This window comes from Pocillopora damicornis, chromosome 1, assembly GCF_964200805.1.
Source record: "Pocillopora damicornis chromosome 1, jaPocDami1.2, whole genome shotgun sequence".
Taxonomy (NCBI): Eukaryota; Metazoa; Cnidaria; class Anthozoa; order Scleractinia; family Pocilloporidae; genus Pocillopora; species Pocillopora damicornis.
Window position 1 is genome coordinate 9957186 of NC_142670.1, and position 15759 is coordinate 9972944.

Genomic DNA, 15759 nt, shown 5'->3' on the forward strand with positions numbered 1-15759 from the left:
ACGAAATATTCAGTACTAGAGATAACGACTTAAACTTTATTCAGTTTAACAACTTCAGACAACTCACAGGACTCCTCTGTAATTTAATCATTCATACAACGTGCCACAGCTAGGAGTTATTTGGCCGAACTAAGAGTCCTTTTACAGCCAGTTAAAAAGAACATCGTAAAAATATCGATCAATCACCTTAGAACCTCGATCAGGAGTACAAGAGGGAAGGGGGTTTAACCCTTAAACTTCTAAGATCTCATTAGTAATTCTCCCTACTGTCTGGCATAAAATACTCATGAATTTGGTGTTGGATCAACTTGTAGTCCACTAATTGAGTTTTCTTCTTTATTCTCCTCACTTTTCTGCTTAGTTATGTGTTAATATTGTAAGGAGAAATTCTGTTTTGGTCACTCACAGGAGTTAAAGGGTTAATCGGACAAGGGACGAGAGGGTTCACCTTTTTCTGGCGAGGGACAAAAAAAGACTTAAGAATTGTAATACGGCAATAATAGCCAAGTGCATTTTCACGCAGTTATAAACTGCTACCTATATAAGACACTATACACAGATCTGATCCTCTCATACAAGACTACAACAGAGTTGAAAGTTTTCAATAGAAGATTGCGACGAGCGAGACCAATTACCCTTCGAATTGTTACTTCAGCTGGAAGTTCTATTTTTATTATTGGGTGAATCGATTTGGAAAAAGAAATTACCGAGATCAAATCGGTGTGACGGATCCATAGTTTGCATCTTCAATAGAGACGCTACATTTTTTGGCTTCTCTGGCACACCGCCGGCGATACTTCACGAGAGAGGGATTTCGAAGAAGCGTGAAAGCAAGGAACCAGCGGTTGATCGCCTGGTGAGACATGTGTGGTGGCCGGAATACACGGGCCTCAGGATGACCTTTAACAAAACAAGAAAAATCAATAAACAAACAGACAAAAATTAAATAAAAAGTAAACAAAACAAAGCCAAAGCGACAATGAGATTACGGTTGGTATGGAATACTCAGTCAAGCCAACTAGTCTAGGTCGCAATCTAATGTAGGTCGCAGCTGTTGTTTGATATCGTAACGCAACGCCCTCTCTCCCCTCCAATAGATCGCGCTGCGGAACGTGACAAAAAACGGCCACGAAGGAGACTAGGTAGATGGTCCTTCAAACTTCTTAAACAATTTCACCTTTTAAGAATGTGTTGAATATGCTATGAAGGTGTTTTACATCAAATGTTGAGTGGCAACAGACGTGCACATGACTGCAGCAAGACATATATACAAATGACAAAACCCGACGTCACTTACTCACGTGTACTAGAATGAATCCGAAAAAAAGACGAATGAAACAAACTTCCTCCTCAAATCTTAAAGCAAGTTGCCCAAGCTAGACATAATGTTCTGTATTTTTAGAAAAGGCAAACAAACAACAAACTTACAAACAAATACAGAAGCAAAAACAAAGAAATGACAGTTTGTCATCACATGTTACACTGGTGGCACAACTAATCGCCAATGTTTTTTCTTCCCAAAAAGGGACAAGATCAAAGCGACGAAACTCACCAGCAGAAGTCTGATCCTCTGAATGCGAATTTTGTACACATAGGCCTGGTAACTCTAGAGTGAACAAAGATGATCCATCGATGGACGAAAAACTCCCGAAAGTATACAATTTCTATATATCCGCCATAACGAAAATTACTTGCTCGAACTGATGAGGGTGGTGATGAAATGACCGTAAATATAAATGAAAATCATGTACATGAACTGCGGATAAATAAATGATTATGGAAACGATCTTCGCAGTATTGAACACTACTTATACCCAGGTTTATTTGGAACCAATATAATTACCAGCCCCCAGTTGACTTGTTAGTTCAGTTGGTAGAGCGCTGTACAGGCATTGCAGAGGTCATGGGTTCAAATCCTGTACAGGCCTGAATTTTTTTGTTCATTACTTAGATATCCTGAAGTGCAGGCGTCTTGTTAGTGCGAGCTGACGCTAAAAGCTCGCGATCGTTTGTTCGACCGGCCATTTTTGATTTGCAGTTAGAGTGGACAGTGGGGGTAGGGGGCGGGGGAGGGGAGAAAAGACGCCTGCCCGAAGAGGCTGTTAAAATGCCCTACGCCCCCTGATTAGTTGCGCTTCATTGCATATCCGGTTCAGTTGTTCAGTTGGTAGAGCGCTGTACAGGCTTTGCAGAGGTCATGGGTTCAAATCCTGTCAGGCCTGAATTTCTTTGTTCATTACTTCGAAGATCGCTTCCATATTCATTTCCTTATATTTACAGGCATTAAAGCTTTTTTATGTTTTCATTGGAAATAAATTTGAAAAGTTAAGATATTGAATAGTTCTTTTACTTCAGTTTCTTCAGTGCTCAACAAACAGCTCGATTATCATTTTATAATGGTAATAATAATCAACATCATCGTCATCATTATCGTTATCACTACAATTGTCATCATCATAATCTCTATTAATATCACAACTGTTATCGTTAATCTAATCCTTCCACAACGTTATCGCTATCAATACCGTTATCATCATAATCATTTTGTTTTAGATGGAGTCGAAGACTAAATGTTTAAAAAACCCTGAGTCCAAACCCTTTACTCCTCTTACACTTTTAGTATCTTCCTTACCCTCCCTCCCCACTGTGCCATATTGACGATCCTTGTTGCTGTTGATGAGCAGCTGGCAAAACATCAGCATAACAGGGTGGTTGTGAGCCACCAGTATGTGGATGAATCCCAGATATGCCACGAAGGCTGGAAAATAGCGTTAAAAAAAGATGATATCATGAAGACCCTGAGCGAATGAAATAGCAAGGAAACTAAAAACATACACACGAACACGCAAAAGAACAGGAAGAAAAATGCCTCATTTTGTTTTGTTTTTGTTTGTTCGTTCGTTTTTTTCTTGTCTTTTATTATATTAGACGTGTTCGTCGTTTGATGATAATTATTTCTCCTACAGAATTTACTTTTAAGCCTCGACTTGCTGAATTTGAACCAATCTTCCTGGCTCACCTCCAAGCAGATTGATCGTGACTCATCACGACCGATTTCTAACGTTTACAACTTATCCCCACCCCTCCCCCTTTGCTTCCATACCTTTGTCCCAAGTCTGGAATCCCTGCATCAGCGACGTTCGGTCGATTCGAGAGATGAAGATCACTCCTAAAATCATGCCTTTTAGAATTCGCATGATGCAGGAGAACAGTCCAAGGAGTATATTGTAGAAGAAGAAGAAGTAGGACATAATAGAGTAAAACCGTCTGTGGAAAAACCATCTCAGTAAGAAAATGGAGAAGAAGAAAAAAGGAAAAAAATGGCACATGAAATACTTACTTATTTCGTATGAACTTGCCTGTTATCAACAGTGATTGTGATATTCGGAAAGTCTCTGTCTCGAAATACGTAGTAGGTGAGGAATAACTGGTACAGCCACAAGCAAATCGCCAAGAAAATTGCTGGCCTGAAATGGCATTCATAAAAAAAATCCATTATCCCTTGGAAGTGCTAGGGGTGGAAAGCGTACACTGGGGGGAGGAGGGGAAGGACACCACCTCTGATTAGTCGTGTTTGAGGTACGCACTGTAAAAAAATGGACCGAGATTTATGGGCCCCCCCCCCCCCCCCCCCTCCCGCGCGCTTCGCACCAGGGCCATAAATCTAAGCAGAGTACTCGGTCCGTTTATTACAGTAAGGACCTCGAACTCGATCAATATGAGGTATAAATATATCCTACAAGACGTTTTGGTGTGTATTCTCGCTGAGTAAGTGTACGAGTTATGCCTTAATGTAAACAGAGAGTAAAATACTAAGCAATACCACACCAAAATGTCGGATAAGTTATTTATTATCTAACCGTTTGTTTTTTTCTGTCAAGTATTTCTGCTCATTTCGCGTACGACGGGGAAAGCAAAGAAGCACAGTCGCGCGCAGTCGACCAGTTAAACAGGTTTCTACTACAATACAAAATACCAACAGTACAGTATGACAGGATAATTGTCCTCTGTCCGCCCGTTTTTTGTACTCTACTTTCTGCAGTTGGGCAAGGAGTATCCTTCTCCTTTCCCATTGTTGACGGAATGTTTATTTCAAACTGATTAAGGTAATAATAAGGTAAACAAATTGGTAAAGTTCATGTTTAACAGTGAATCTAGCAGCATGAAACTTACGCAAAGGCCTGTCCAATATTTTTGTACACCTCTAACATTTCCGGTGAAACTAAAAAATCGATGTACTTGAAAATGGCAGTGAGGCTGACAACTATGATGGCCAGGAAAAAACTCAATACAGTGTATCCTAAAAATAATAATAAATGTCATTAGTTGAAAAGCTTAAAAAATAGCCCAACATACCCCAGGTAAAAATATTTGTTTTTGACATCTTGTAGAAAAAATATTTTACATTGTAAATTTTCAGAAACGCCTGTTACATACCTGTTAGAACAAATGCAATCTGATATCCAGAAAATAACAAACTTTGTCCCTGAAACAACAGTGACCAACATAAATTTTTCAGTAAAAAATCAACCACTTTTGTTGACATGGAAAGTTCTTGGTTGTAATCGAACTAGTACACGTGAGTAAGTGATGTCGGGTTTTGTCATTTTTATGTCTTGCTGCAGTCACATGCACGTCTTTTGTCACTCAACATTTGATATAAACTCGTTTCCAAGGGTCCGTTGTTGGAGGAAAGGGTCTCATAATTCCAATAAAACAGGTTAAGCATGATCAATAACCAAAATTGCCCGATGTCTTACTGACTTGATAAGTTCGAACGCGAACGAGATCTGGCTGCAAAGAAGTCAAAGTCGTGAGATGTCAGGGTTTTGAGCATTAGTAACTGTCGCACATGCAATCATAACACACTTGCTAGTTCGTAAATTACACTTGTCTTCACCCGAAAGACTGTATTTTATATTTGTATTATATCTAACCCTCAAAGTCTTATCCAATCCAGGCGCACGTGGCCCTTAGCAACATACAAGACTGTCAGTCAAAACCTGGCGACGTATAAACTTATGCATCACAAACTATGTAACGCGAACTATAGCACAAAGTAACGCAACACTGGAAGCAGAAGGCATAGTAACCCACCACTAAATTCGCAGGAGAGACAGTCACGTCTTGGAAAAAAGTTCTTTGGCCTCGATACATCTGTAACACATTGTCTCTTGAATCAAAAATAACATATTTGTAAGCTATCATTCAAATGGAGTACTGAGCAGGTAAGATTGGTGAAATAATAAGATCTGAAAGGTTTAAAAGAGTGGGATATTTAGCAAGATGCTTGAGCTTAGCGAATTATCAGTCCTTTCTCCTCCTTCAAAGTAAATTATGACATAGCTCGTAAATTTGCCTCATCAAATTCAATTGCGCGAGCGTGCTTCATATTCCTAAACAAAAACAAACAAAACAAATCCATCGCGAAAAAAAATTTTCCATCGGGTTGAAAATGTTATAAAACAATTGGTCCATACATCAGCTGTGCGTTCATCGAGATATGAAGTACTTGGGAAGTTTGGAGAGCACTCAAGAAGCTCTTACACATCTTTCGTGCTCTCCAAACTTCCCGCGTGCTTCATATCTCGAGGAACGCATGCTGACGTATGAACCAATTGTTAATTTACATGTTGAAGACTTAACCCTTTCATCATCATCATCATCATCATCAGTATACATATTTTCCATACTGTTCTTCTTATCTCCCAAGAAGACAAAAACACAATGATCGTGAGGACATCGAATCTTATTTAACCTACCTGTGGCATTTCATAAAATGCAGCATCAACAAAATAGAAACAGTAGCTGCTGTAATAACTCCTCCCTCCAAAGCATCTGTTTCAAGTCACAGTAAAGTACAACATTAGTCTCGTTTGACTTTGAAGGTACAAATATCATATAAGTGAACTGCGGTTTAAGAAATGAATATTTACGTGATCTTTGCAGTGATCGATGAAAACTGGGAGCTGGTCTCGCACTATGCTGGGTTGTAATAAACCCAGTTGGCTTGTTAGTTCAGTTGTTAGAGCACTACGCCAGTAACGCAAAGGTCATGGGTTCAAATCCTAAACAGACCTGAATTTTTTTCAGGCCTTATTCCCACTACTGCGTAAGTGGTGTTCATTACTAAGAAGATCGCTTTCATATTCATCACGCAGACCTTCCACGGCCAATTGCAGTTACAGTCACACGGTTAGATCTGGGTTCGAGACTTCTAAGCATATCAAGATCGACAGAATTGCACACAATTGCGGGTCTTGAATATTACAACATAACTCAGGTGGCGAGTGACACCATTTTTCGAGAAAGCGAGATTTTTGTGTATTCATCCATGTCCTTGCTGGCAACATTTTAAGCTTGTTTTTTTTTCTTTTGACTCACGTCGGTAACTAAAGTAATTTTAATTTTAATAAAAGATTGGCTATCTGAAGAAAATACCAGACTGGCAAGTGGATGGAATAGCGGAGTGGGGACTGACGGAATAAAACTAGGGGAGTTACAAAACACATTACTTACAAGGTTACAGTTCCTATACAAAACAGTTAGTTCATTTTCCCCAATAAATTCCAAAAAATGCCTTAAACTTACGAAATAAGAGAGGAACAAATCCCCGACAAATGGGGCCGTGAACACAAGACGAGACAAATTCTTTTTCATAGTAATCAAACAACGAGATATAATTCAACATAACCTGAAAAAAAATAAGAAGAAATAGTATTTTTTTTAATTATTTGGCGTTTATCATAAAAACTACGGTGTTATACAAGGACTTCCAGCCCTGAGAAATAGAGAATAATACATGGGCGTGCGTAGATATGGAATTTCTCTTCGAGTGTTTAACTGCTGCGCTCACTCGTGAGATGTCGAGTTGAACACGAGAAGAGAAATTCCATATCTACAAGCAACCCTGTATTATTTTGTTTATCATAAAACACAATAGCCCTTCAGTGGGGAAGAAAAGCCGACTTCATTAATGAATGAAAATAAATGAATCGACAATCCTCGAATAAAAATCATAGAGTGCGTTGGCGCTGACTCTTAAGATGGAAAAATGCGTTGAATCATGACTACAAAAACAACAATGACCGTAATTTTCGATTTACGAAATTCTCATTTATTGACTTTGTCCTTACCGACAGAAGAAGTCTTTTAGGTCAATGGCCAAAATCGGCCAGTAGCAAATCATCTGGTAGTCGATTTTTATTCTCAGCCGAGAGAAATGCTACCACCAAAGCCACTGAATACGCAACTTTCGGCTTTTCTTTTAGTATAATTGGTTTTCTTCCTCTTCAAGGAAAGTTTGAACCTCATTGTCTGTTAGCGATACGGATTGTTTAGTGTTTAAGCCGCCATAATTCGAGAAAGCTCCGACAAACAACTTGTATTGAGAATCGTGAAGGCCGTTCATTCATCAACCCGGCCGTGTGACGCCAAAGGCGAGTAACGTGTAAGCAGCTGATTGACTATATCAACACACGTAAAAAAACACGATATTTTTTCACGTGTGTTGTTACGGCTTTTCTCCGGGCCGGAAATCCTTGTGTAACACCGCAGTTTATGTGAAAAAAGCTGTTACAACACACGTGAAAAAATACGATATTTTTAACAAAATAACGCAGCGAAAATTTATGCGAATTTGCGAGGAAAGCTGCTCCTAACTTAGTTTAAGGCTGCGTTTTAATGTGAAGAAGGTTTTTTAATAGCTCCGTTTTCGGTAGAAAATTTATCCAGATAGCTTGTGAACAGTGGGCGCAACCGAAGTCATTGCGGTTACATGACACGGAAAAATCAAACTGACCTGAAACACAATTATTCCTGCAACCGCTAAGGTGGAAATTAACTGCGTTGAGAATTTAAAATCTGAAATAAAATCTGTGTATCAGTTTCATATTTTTGTCAAACACTATTAATAAAAAATTTAGAATATAGACAAAACTAAACTAAACTAAGAAAATATCAGGAAAGTAGCTGAAAAGAACTAAATAAAACACTGAATTAGTTTTGAGTGGCATGCACCGTTAACAAATGCACCTCCAATTCGTGAGAGTGAAAAAGAACACAAGTGTTAACCCTTCAACTTCCAATAAAGTAAAAGGTAAAAAGGAAAACAAGTAAGCAGTACACTCAAACGTTTTGAGTAGAAGTTGTATCTCGCTTGACCTAACACCAAATTCACGTAACTGATTTACAAGGAAATGTATAACAGCTTGAGGAGAGAGCTGGCAATCAGATCGTGGGAGTTAAAGGGTAAACTGTCCTTCAAGGAGCGTAGAATCGATAAAGAAACCGGCAGGTCAATTTTCATAGGTTATTCGTCACCGAGGTAATTCTTGACTAGGGAATTTAGTTTTATCAACTGAGTTGAACACGTAAATTTGCCGCCGTAAGGAGTTTCAAAGCTGACGTTTCGAGCGTTAGCCCTTCGTCAGAGCGATTAACGAAGGGCTAACGCTCCAACTGTCAGCTTTAGGAATCTTTACGGAGGCCAGTTTACGCTTTTAACCTCAGGTGATGACACCAAATTTCTTTGTTACACTCTCCCACCAACGCAGCACCGCTGTTTCTTTAGAAACTTACCCCTTTGACCTTCCCTCTTGTCATTGAGCCTTCTGCTCCCAAGATCTCATTAGCAATTCTCTCTACTGTTTGTCATACAATTATTACGATGTCAGTTCAGAGAATTTTGTATTGGATCAACTGGTATTCCCCTAAATGATATTTTTCTTCATTCTCATCACTTGTGTACTTGATATTGTGAGGATATTGTGAGAAGAAATTCTTTCTTTGTCATTCATGGGAGTTACAGGGTTAAGCAATGTTGGAAGTTAATCTCAATATAAATTCCAACCAAAAGAATTTTATTGTCTATTAGAAGCAATCAAATTGATGGAACCAACCTCCTCTCGGTCTGTAGATTTTACAGATCAGCCTCTTGTACCATTTCTCGTCAGCCATGGTTCTGGAACTTAATTATTCCAATGTCAATTTCTACTTTAGCTTTCTAGCATAACAATTGTTTTCCACTGAGGGGCCGGGCATTATTCATCACTGGGGAAGGGGGTGGGTCAAAAGTTTTTTTTTGAGGTGGTAGTAGAGGGGAGGGAGTCGCATGGCTTTCAGTGGGGAATGAGGGGGAATTTGTCGTTGTTAGTAGGGTATAAAAGGGATACTATAAAAACTTAACTGCTCTATAACTGCCAGTAAGGGGGATCAAAACAATATTACAGAGCCTAATGAAAGAACCCCTTTTTCCCTTCCTTTCCTGCGATGAGTAATGAACGGTCGCTTACTGACTAATGCCTATTTCGCACCAGTGATAGACTATTTTCGAATCGAATTACCAAACAGTTCCAGTTAACCTTCTGGAATTTACCGGATGAATTCTGGGGAAAATCACGAACCTCACCAGTGGTGATTTGATTGTTCTCCACTCGCGACAATTCGTAAGTCTACGAGCTACCCAAAATCGTTCCCAGTTTCTCCTCTCTTCATCTCTCGGGGAAGTAATTTTCATGGGAGAGGGGCTGGGTGAGAGAGACACAACGTCTGCACGTCGGGCATGCACGAGGAGATCAATTCTGGCCAGCCGCGCGCTGATTTCCCGCGCAAAATTTCAAAGGAAAACACGAGAAACAACTTTTGTCTTACAATATGAGTGAAAGAAAATTGAAATCTTATTAGAAATCTGTGAAAGGAAACAAAAGTAGGGAAAAGGAGAACTCGAGAGTTTTCGAACACAAAGCTTATTCAAGTACGAGTTTCCTGTTGATTTGCCAATCTGTTTTGAGCTTTACCACAAAAGTTATACGCCTTTAAATTACTCTGACTTACTAACTCGTGTGACACAACTTGAGCTTAACAAACTGAAAGCACTCCACCTAATTCGCACATGCACAAGCGAGCAGCCACATTTTGAACGCCAACCCCATGTCATCTTTGGGCTAAACAAGAGAACAGCATACTTACGTATTCGATCCTAAAGTCAGCAACTGCTTGACGTGAATACGCCCTGATGCTTCGATCAGACAGGTGTGATGTTCATCAGCCCCCAAAATTTCTGAATAGTGCTGTACAGTGCAGAAGTTAGAAAGGATTTTGCTAAGTTTTCATAAATTTGTGGTTTTGGGGAAGAAGTAGATTCGTTGGAAAATTTCCATATTGGGGATGGCTGATGTTTGGGGGATCACATAGTTTTCAAGGGCAGTGGAGAGGGATCGTTGGTACATAGACACCAGAAAGATAATAAAAAAAAAATTGAAAAAATAAAACAAATAAACAAAACGGGAGCATATATGGAGAAGAAAATCTGAGTTTTTACGGTCAAAATTACCACCTGACACATAATTCAAATATGTTTCCATTGGACTGATAGAAAATTACGGCGTTTTCAGGAATCGGTCTCCATTTATCGGGAAGGGAGGGGGGGGGGAGTTGACGGAAAATAGGAGGATTCTGGTTGTATCGCTATAAAACTTACCTGATTCCCTAACTAAGCCTTTGTAGTATTCTAGTATCCTCCCTAATAGGCAACGAATTTTGGAGAGATTACCCAAAGATAAATTCTGGCCGACTAATCTCCCCTCCGGTGATAAAAGCCATGTCATCTCCCCAAAATCCTGCAAAGCACCCACCAACCCCCCCTCCCCCCAGGTTAAAATAATGATTATTCCCTTACCTCGCGGGATGATTATCAGCGGAATTTTTCGTGATTTAATTTTTTTAAAATTAAATTTTATACTATAAACGAGTAACATCGTCTTTTTAACAAACGGAACTTACCCAAGATGACAGCACTCGGCACTGCTTTATTTGCAAAACAAGTAGCACAGCAAACCTCAGAGCAATGAACAGTAGACAGAGGTAAGTGGGAACTTTGCCAAGGAATTCAATATATTGCTTGGTTTTTATATCTTCCTAAAAGAATAAAATGAAAACTTCAATTTGCAAGTTCATGCAGAGCAGAGCTTGGTAGCTTAAGAGAATGAATTCTTTAGTCGACTAGCCTCAGGAATAAACAAACGAAAAAACGCAAACGAACGAACAGAGCAAACGAACGAACAAAGAAAGGGACGAGAGGGCGAGCAGGTGAATGAATAAACACACCAGCGCGCGCAACTCAGCGGTCAAGCTTAGGGCATGCGTGAGAGGATCAAATTTGGGCGCTCGCGCGCCAATCTCCCGCGTAAAGTTCCTGAGGAAAACATATGAACCGCTGTCTCACAAACTAAGCAGAAAAAAGTTGGAATGTTCAGGATACCAATAAATAAAACAAAAGGAAAACTCGAGACTTATTGAACACAAAGCTTATTCAAGCACGGGTATCCCGTTGATTTACCATTCTGTTTCGAGCTTCACCAATCAGGTCATACAGTTCTAAAACATCACGACTCACTAGCCTGCGTGGTGTTTGGTGACTCAGTTTTGTGAGTCAACTTGGTTCTGACAGCCCAAAGGCACGTCTCATAGTCTTTACAACTTTTATATATGAGCAGAATTTGACCACTGTGCCTAGCCAATGGCTCATCGAAAATAAAATCAGTAAATAGGAATGAAAATAGATTAACTACTATAACAACAAGCACTCTGGCGAATGCCAGATATCTACATGTTGATGATGATGATGATGATGACGATGATAATGATGATGAATATTATTTTTATTATTTATTGATCTTATTAAAACTATGTTTCTTACTACATAGGATTCCGTGCACTGAAATTCAATCACAAGTCCAACGATGAATCTGAAAATAATGAACGATAAACAAAAAGATGTAACTGTGTTTTTGTGGGAGTTTACGAATTATTCTTTCACCACCTAAACAATTCATGGTTGATTGACTGATTCACTTACTGACTAACTGGCTGGTTCACTGATGGACTAACTGAATGGCTAACTGACTGACTGACTAACTATATAAGGGACTGACTGCCTGACTAATTATATAAGGGACTGACTGCCTGACTGACTGGTTTACCGTCTAATTGAATAGTTTACTGACCGACTGGCTGGTGGAGGGACGAACTGTCAAAAATGATAAAGAAACTGTGGTGCTGCTTCGGTGGGAGAGTATAGCAGGTAATTTAGTGTTAACAACTGAGTTGAAAACGTAACTTAGCCACTGTAAAGAGTAAAAAAGCTGACGTTTCGAGCGTCAACCCTTCGTCACATTGAACGTGCGCCAAACGTAAATACAGGAAAAAAACACAGAAGGGGAGAAAAGAAGAGGAAAGAAGTTTTAACAAAAACTGCTTTTAAACTACCTTTTATTCCCAAGATCAGATTAGTAATTCTCCTTACTGTCTGCCACACAAATCTTAGGATGTTAATTTGGAGAATTTGGTACTGGATCAACTTATAATCCCCTCCTTGATATTTTCTTCATTCTCATCAATTTTCTGCCTAATATGTAATTGATATTGAAAGGAGAAATTCTGTCTTGAACACTCATAGGAGTTAAAGGATTCAATCATGGCCTATTTGTAGATGACATTGGTCTTACCTCATGGTAGCATAAAGAAAACCCAGCAAAGAGCCAGCCAGTCTGTTCTCAGTTGTCAAACAGGCAAAAAATGGGTAGAACAGGATTCCATACTCAAGAACAGAAAAAAGAGCAGAAAAAACTAAAAAGAAAGATAACGCACATTGTGGTTATTGCAGGGTAATAAAACCTAATGCAAGGCATAATATTAATGCAGGGCGTAATTGAAGAAGATGGGTATGCTCATTTCCGCATGAGTTTGTTCTCTGTATATCCTGCAAAGCAATTCTATCGCGTAAAACATTTTAGAGAAATCCGTGGTCATTGTTACGTTCCTTCCTTAAAAGTACCGACCTTTGATAGTCTCTCTAACTTAAGAAATCCACTTTTACGCAAAATCTTTTGCAAATAGCAGTAATCCGAGAGATTCTCAAGACAAAAATCGCCAATGCGCAGACTCTGCTATCATCGTGTGTTTGGGAAGCCTGTGGATCTACTAACCTGATAACCATGGTGGGTCTGCGAATTCCAATGTTGAGTTAGAGAAGAAGGTACTGGCTGTGGCTCCAAAGGTAATAGCGATAGTATACCTGTTGATTTTGTCCATTCCTCCCAAGAAATTGATTGGTCTGAAACATACAAATACAAATTGTAGCTCCAAAGTCATTATTTATAGGTTTGTTTCCACTACCAAGATAGAAACGGAGCTTCAACTTACATTAACAACCCGGGGTATCCTTTGCAATATTCAAGTTTCCAACTGGTACGACGTTTGAGACATGACAGTATCAAAATAATGACAATCTATGGAAAAGAGAAGAATAATGTTATGTAAAAAAGGCCATTTTACAGTTGTGTACTTAGTTACCAACCCTTTGACTTGGAGAGAGGCTGAAGGTGACCTCGTTGTGATGGAGACCTGTATCTAGTTAGCATGATCGATAACAAAGTAATTTTCGATTGAAAAACTGTTAGATTTGTATGAAATCAAGGTCAACCTTAGCCTCACTTCTGTTCAAAGGCTTGGAAACCAAGCACACAACTGTAAAATGGACTATTGGGGGAGAATTTCGAGCGGTTGAGAACAATCTACTGAATGAAAGAGCAAACGAACTGATGAATGAAAGAACAAAACTAACAGACGAAATAAAGAACAAACGAACTGAACTGCAGAACAAATGAACGAACGAACCGATCGAACCAGCTGACGAACGAGCACCGAGGACGAACTTAAGGGAAAACGAACACGAATGAAGAACCCACGAACGGACAAAGAAACTGGGCTAATAAACGAACGCACAAACTGAACGAATCCCATGAGCGAAAAATGAAGAGAAATAAAAAGAAAACAATGATAATATAAAATTAAAAAAATGAATTTCAAAAGCATCGTGAGGTTCATCAAAGCGATATCTTACTTCGTGCTGCTGCGAAGCCTTGAAAATATAATAATTATAGTGATAATAAACAATATTTAAATATTGACTTTTAGACTATTTATCTTTCACAACTATTTGAAAGATTGATTTCTAAATAGTTTCTTTTTATGTTGATAATTTTACCAGTGAACTCTTATTTTGCTTTAGCTATGCAAGTTCTTCGGAGTCAATATACATTTTTGTACATAAAGCACGATTTGTTTTCGTTCTGTATCCATCTGTAAATATTCTGACTGAGTTGTGAATAAAGCTCTACATATAATAACAATAATAATAATAATAATATTAATACTAACAATAATGGGATTAAGCTGTTGAAACTCTACGAGGTGGCTCTTCTTATCCACTGAAACAAATTGTAACGAAACGAAGACACAAAACGTCTTTTTTAAAAACCCGACCAGGTGGAGGCAACCAGATGGTTGTTTACAGAGTGAAGTAAAGGGGTTGAACTTGGGTCAACTGAACACAAACTCCATGAGTAGCAGGATGGGGGACTTAAACTCGCGACCACCAGATTACAAGTCCAGCGGTCTAAACACTCAGCCACACAACCCCACAAGAAAAACAACAACATGTCAACGCATGAACGAACTGGTCGAACGAACAAACGAATGAACGAAGTAATCGGAAAGAGTTCGATTAAATAAAGAGAATTATAAACTGGGAGCTAGATAGTTTATCTTCCCATCTCTTTATCTGTTTGTTTTATCAGCACTTCCTGCCTGTTCAGACGCTTGTTCACTTACCGCGGGAGCGAGACATCCATGATCAAATTTCCTCTCAGTCTGTACACATGAACTGTAACGCAACAAAACATTATAAGTGATCGTTACACATGAAGAACAATAGTGGTATGTGAAATTTTCTGAGAATTCTACAAGGGAGACTGCGTGACGCGTGGCCAAGCTTTTCTGATAATTATCAAAATGTCAAATTTGTCTGAGAAATTCACGTTCAAACCACGACGTTTCATGGAAACCTTCACGGATTAATGAAAGTTTGAAAATCAAATTTGCCACCTTGTGGTTGCCAGGCGCTTCACTCATTTCTAAATAAGTTACCTGTAGTTTGCTTGTTTGTTGTTTTTTCTTTTTGAAAACTTTGTGCCTATAAAACTAGTCAAAATAAACTGATATGCGGCGTGATGTTTGCCTGAAGACGTTGTCATTGCGTGACGCTGTCGAAATGGCCGACATTCGACGTTCATTCAACATTCTTCTGAAGCACGCATGAAGTTTAGCATATAAGTGGACACTGTATGAAGTACTATGAATATTCCTGTGGATAACTATTGCTTAGAAAGTGGAGTTCTAGAGAACATAACGATAATCTTTTACCTTGAAATTCTAAACGGGTTGAATGTCAAAGCAGAACTCTTCTCCAGCAATAATTATGGTGGAATCCAAATGGTATTTAAATCGCACAAACTTATCGACTGTTGCTGCAGGAATCGGCTCGGTTCAAGGAAAGCTTTGTTTTCGTAGAAGTTTGACATAAACCGGAAGTCTATTTTAAGAATATCCGAATTAAAAAAAAAGACAATACTTACGACCCTTCGGTGTCGTTGGAAGAGTGATTTGAAGAAACCTCTGTCATGTTAAAGGCTGGGTGAATTATCGTGGACGTCAACTTAAACGGTAATTCCCACAAATATTCGCGTCTGTCAAGAGTTCCGTTCGGTTAAAAAACCTTCGCATTTGGCTCTACGCACTAAACTTCCACAAAACGACAAGCGCACGTGTACTCGAAGCATCCAAACGTTTGTACCTCACTTTAACGTTATGCAAATTATTCCCCTTATCGAATTACACATGGATAATGGTCACACAAGC

At 39.0% G+C, this 15759-nt stretch overlaps 1 protein-coding gene across 2 annotated transcripts; it reads right to left on the reverse strand.

The window, feature by feature from the left end:
- Positions 1–8: 8 nt before the first annotated feature.
- Positions 9–15724, reverse strand: LOC113668414 (stimulated by retinoic acid gene 6 protein-like). Of its 2 annotated transcripts, XM_089200258.1 has the most exons (20): positions 15477–15724; positions 14674–14725; positions 13204–13289; positions 12987–13114; positions 12507–12627; positions 11699–11747; positions 10783–10917; positions 9970–10070; positions 8901–8968; positions 7802–7863; positions 6592–6694; positions 5763–5838; positions 5098–5173; positions 4438–4486; positions 4174–4300; positions 3360–3467; positions 3104–3267; positions 2633–2758; positions 1553–1606; positions 9–900 (listed from the first exon to the last, which is right to left on the reverse strand). In XM_089200258.1, the coding sequence occupies exons 1-20, from the start codon at positions 15521–15523 to the stop codon at positions 713–715; spliced, it is 1920 nt and encodes a 639-aa protein (XP_089056384.1). In that variant the 5' UTR covers positions 15524–15724; the 3' UTR covers positions 9–712. The 2 variants fall into 2 exon arrangements, with proteins under 2 accessions (XP_089056384.1, XP_089056430.1); XM_089200304.1 differs by lacking the exon at positions 13204–13289 and having other exon boundaries at positions 15477–15703.
- Between the last annotated feature and the right edge of the window lie 35 nt (positions 15725–15759).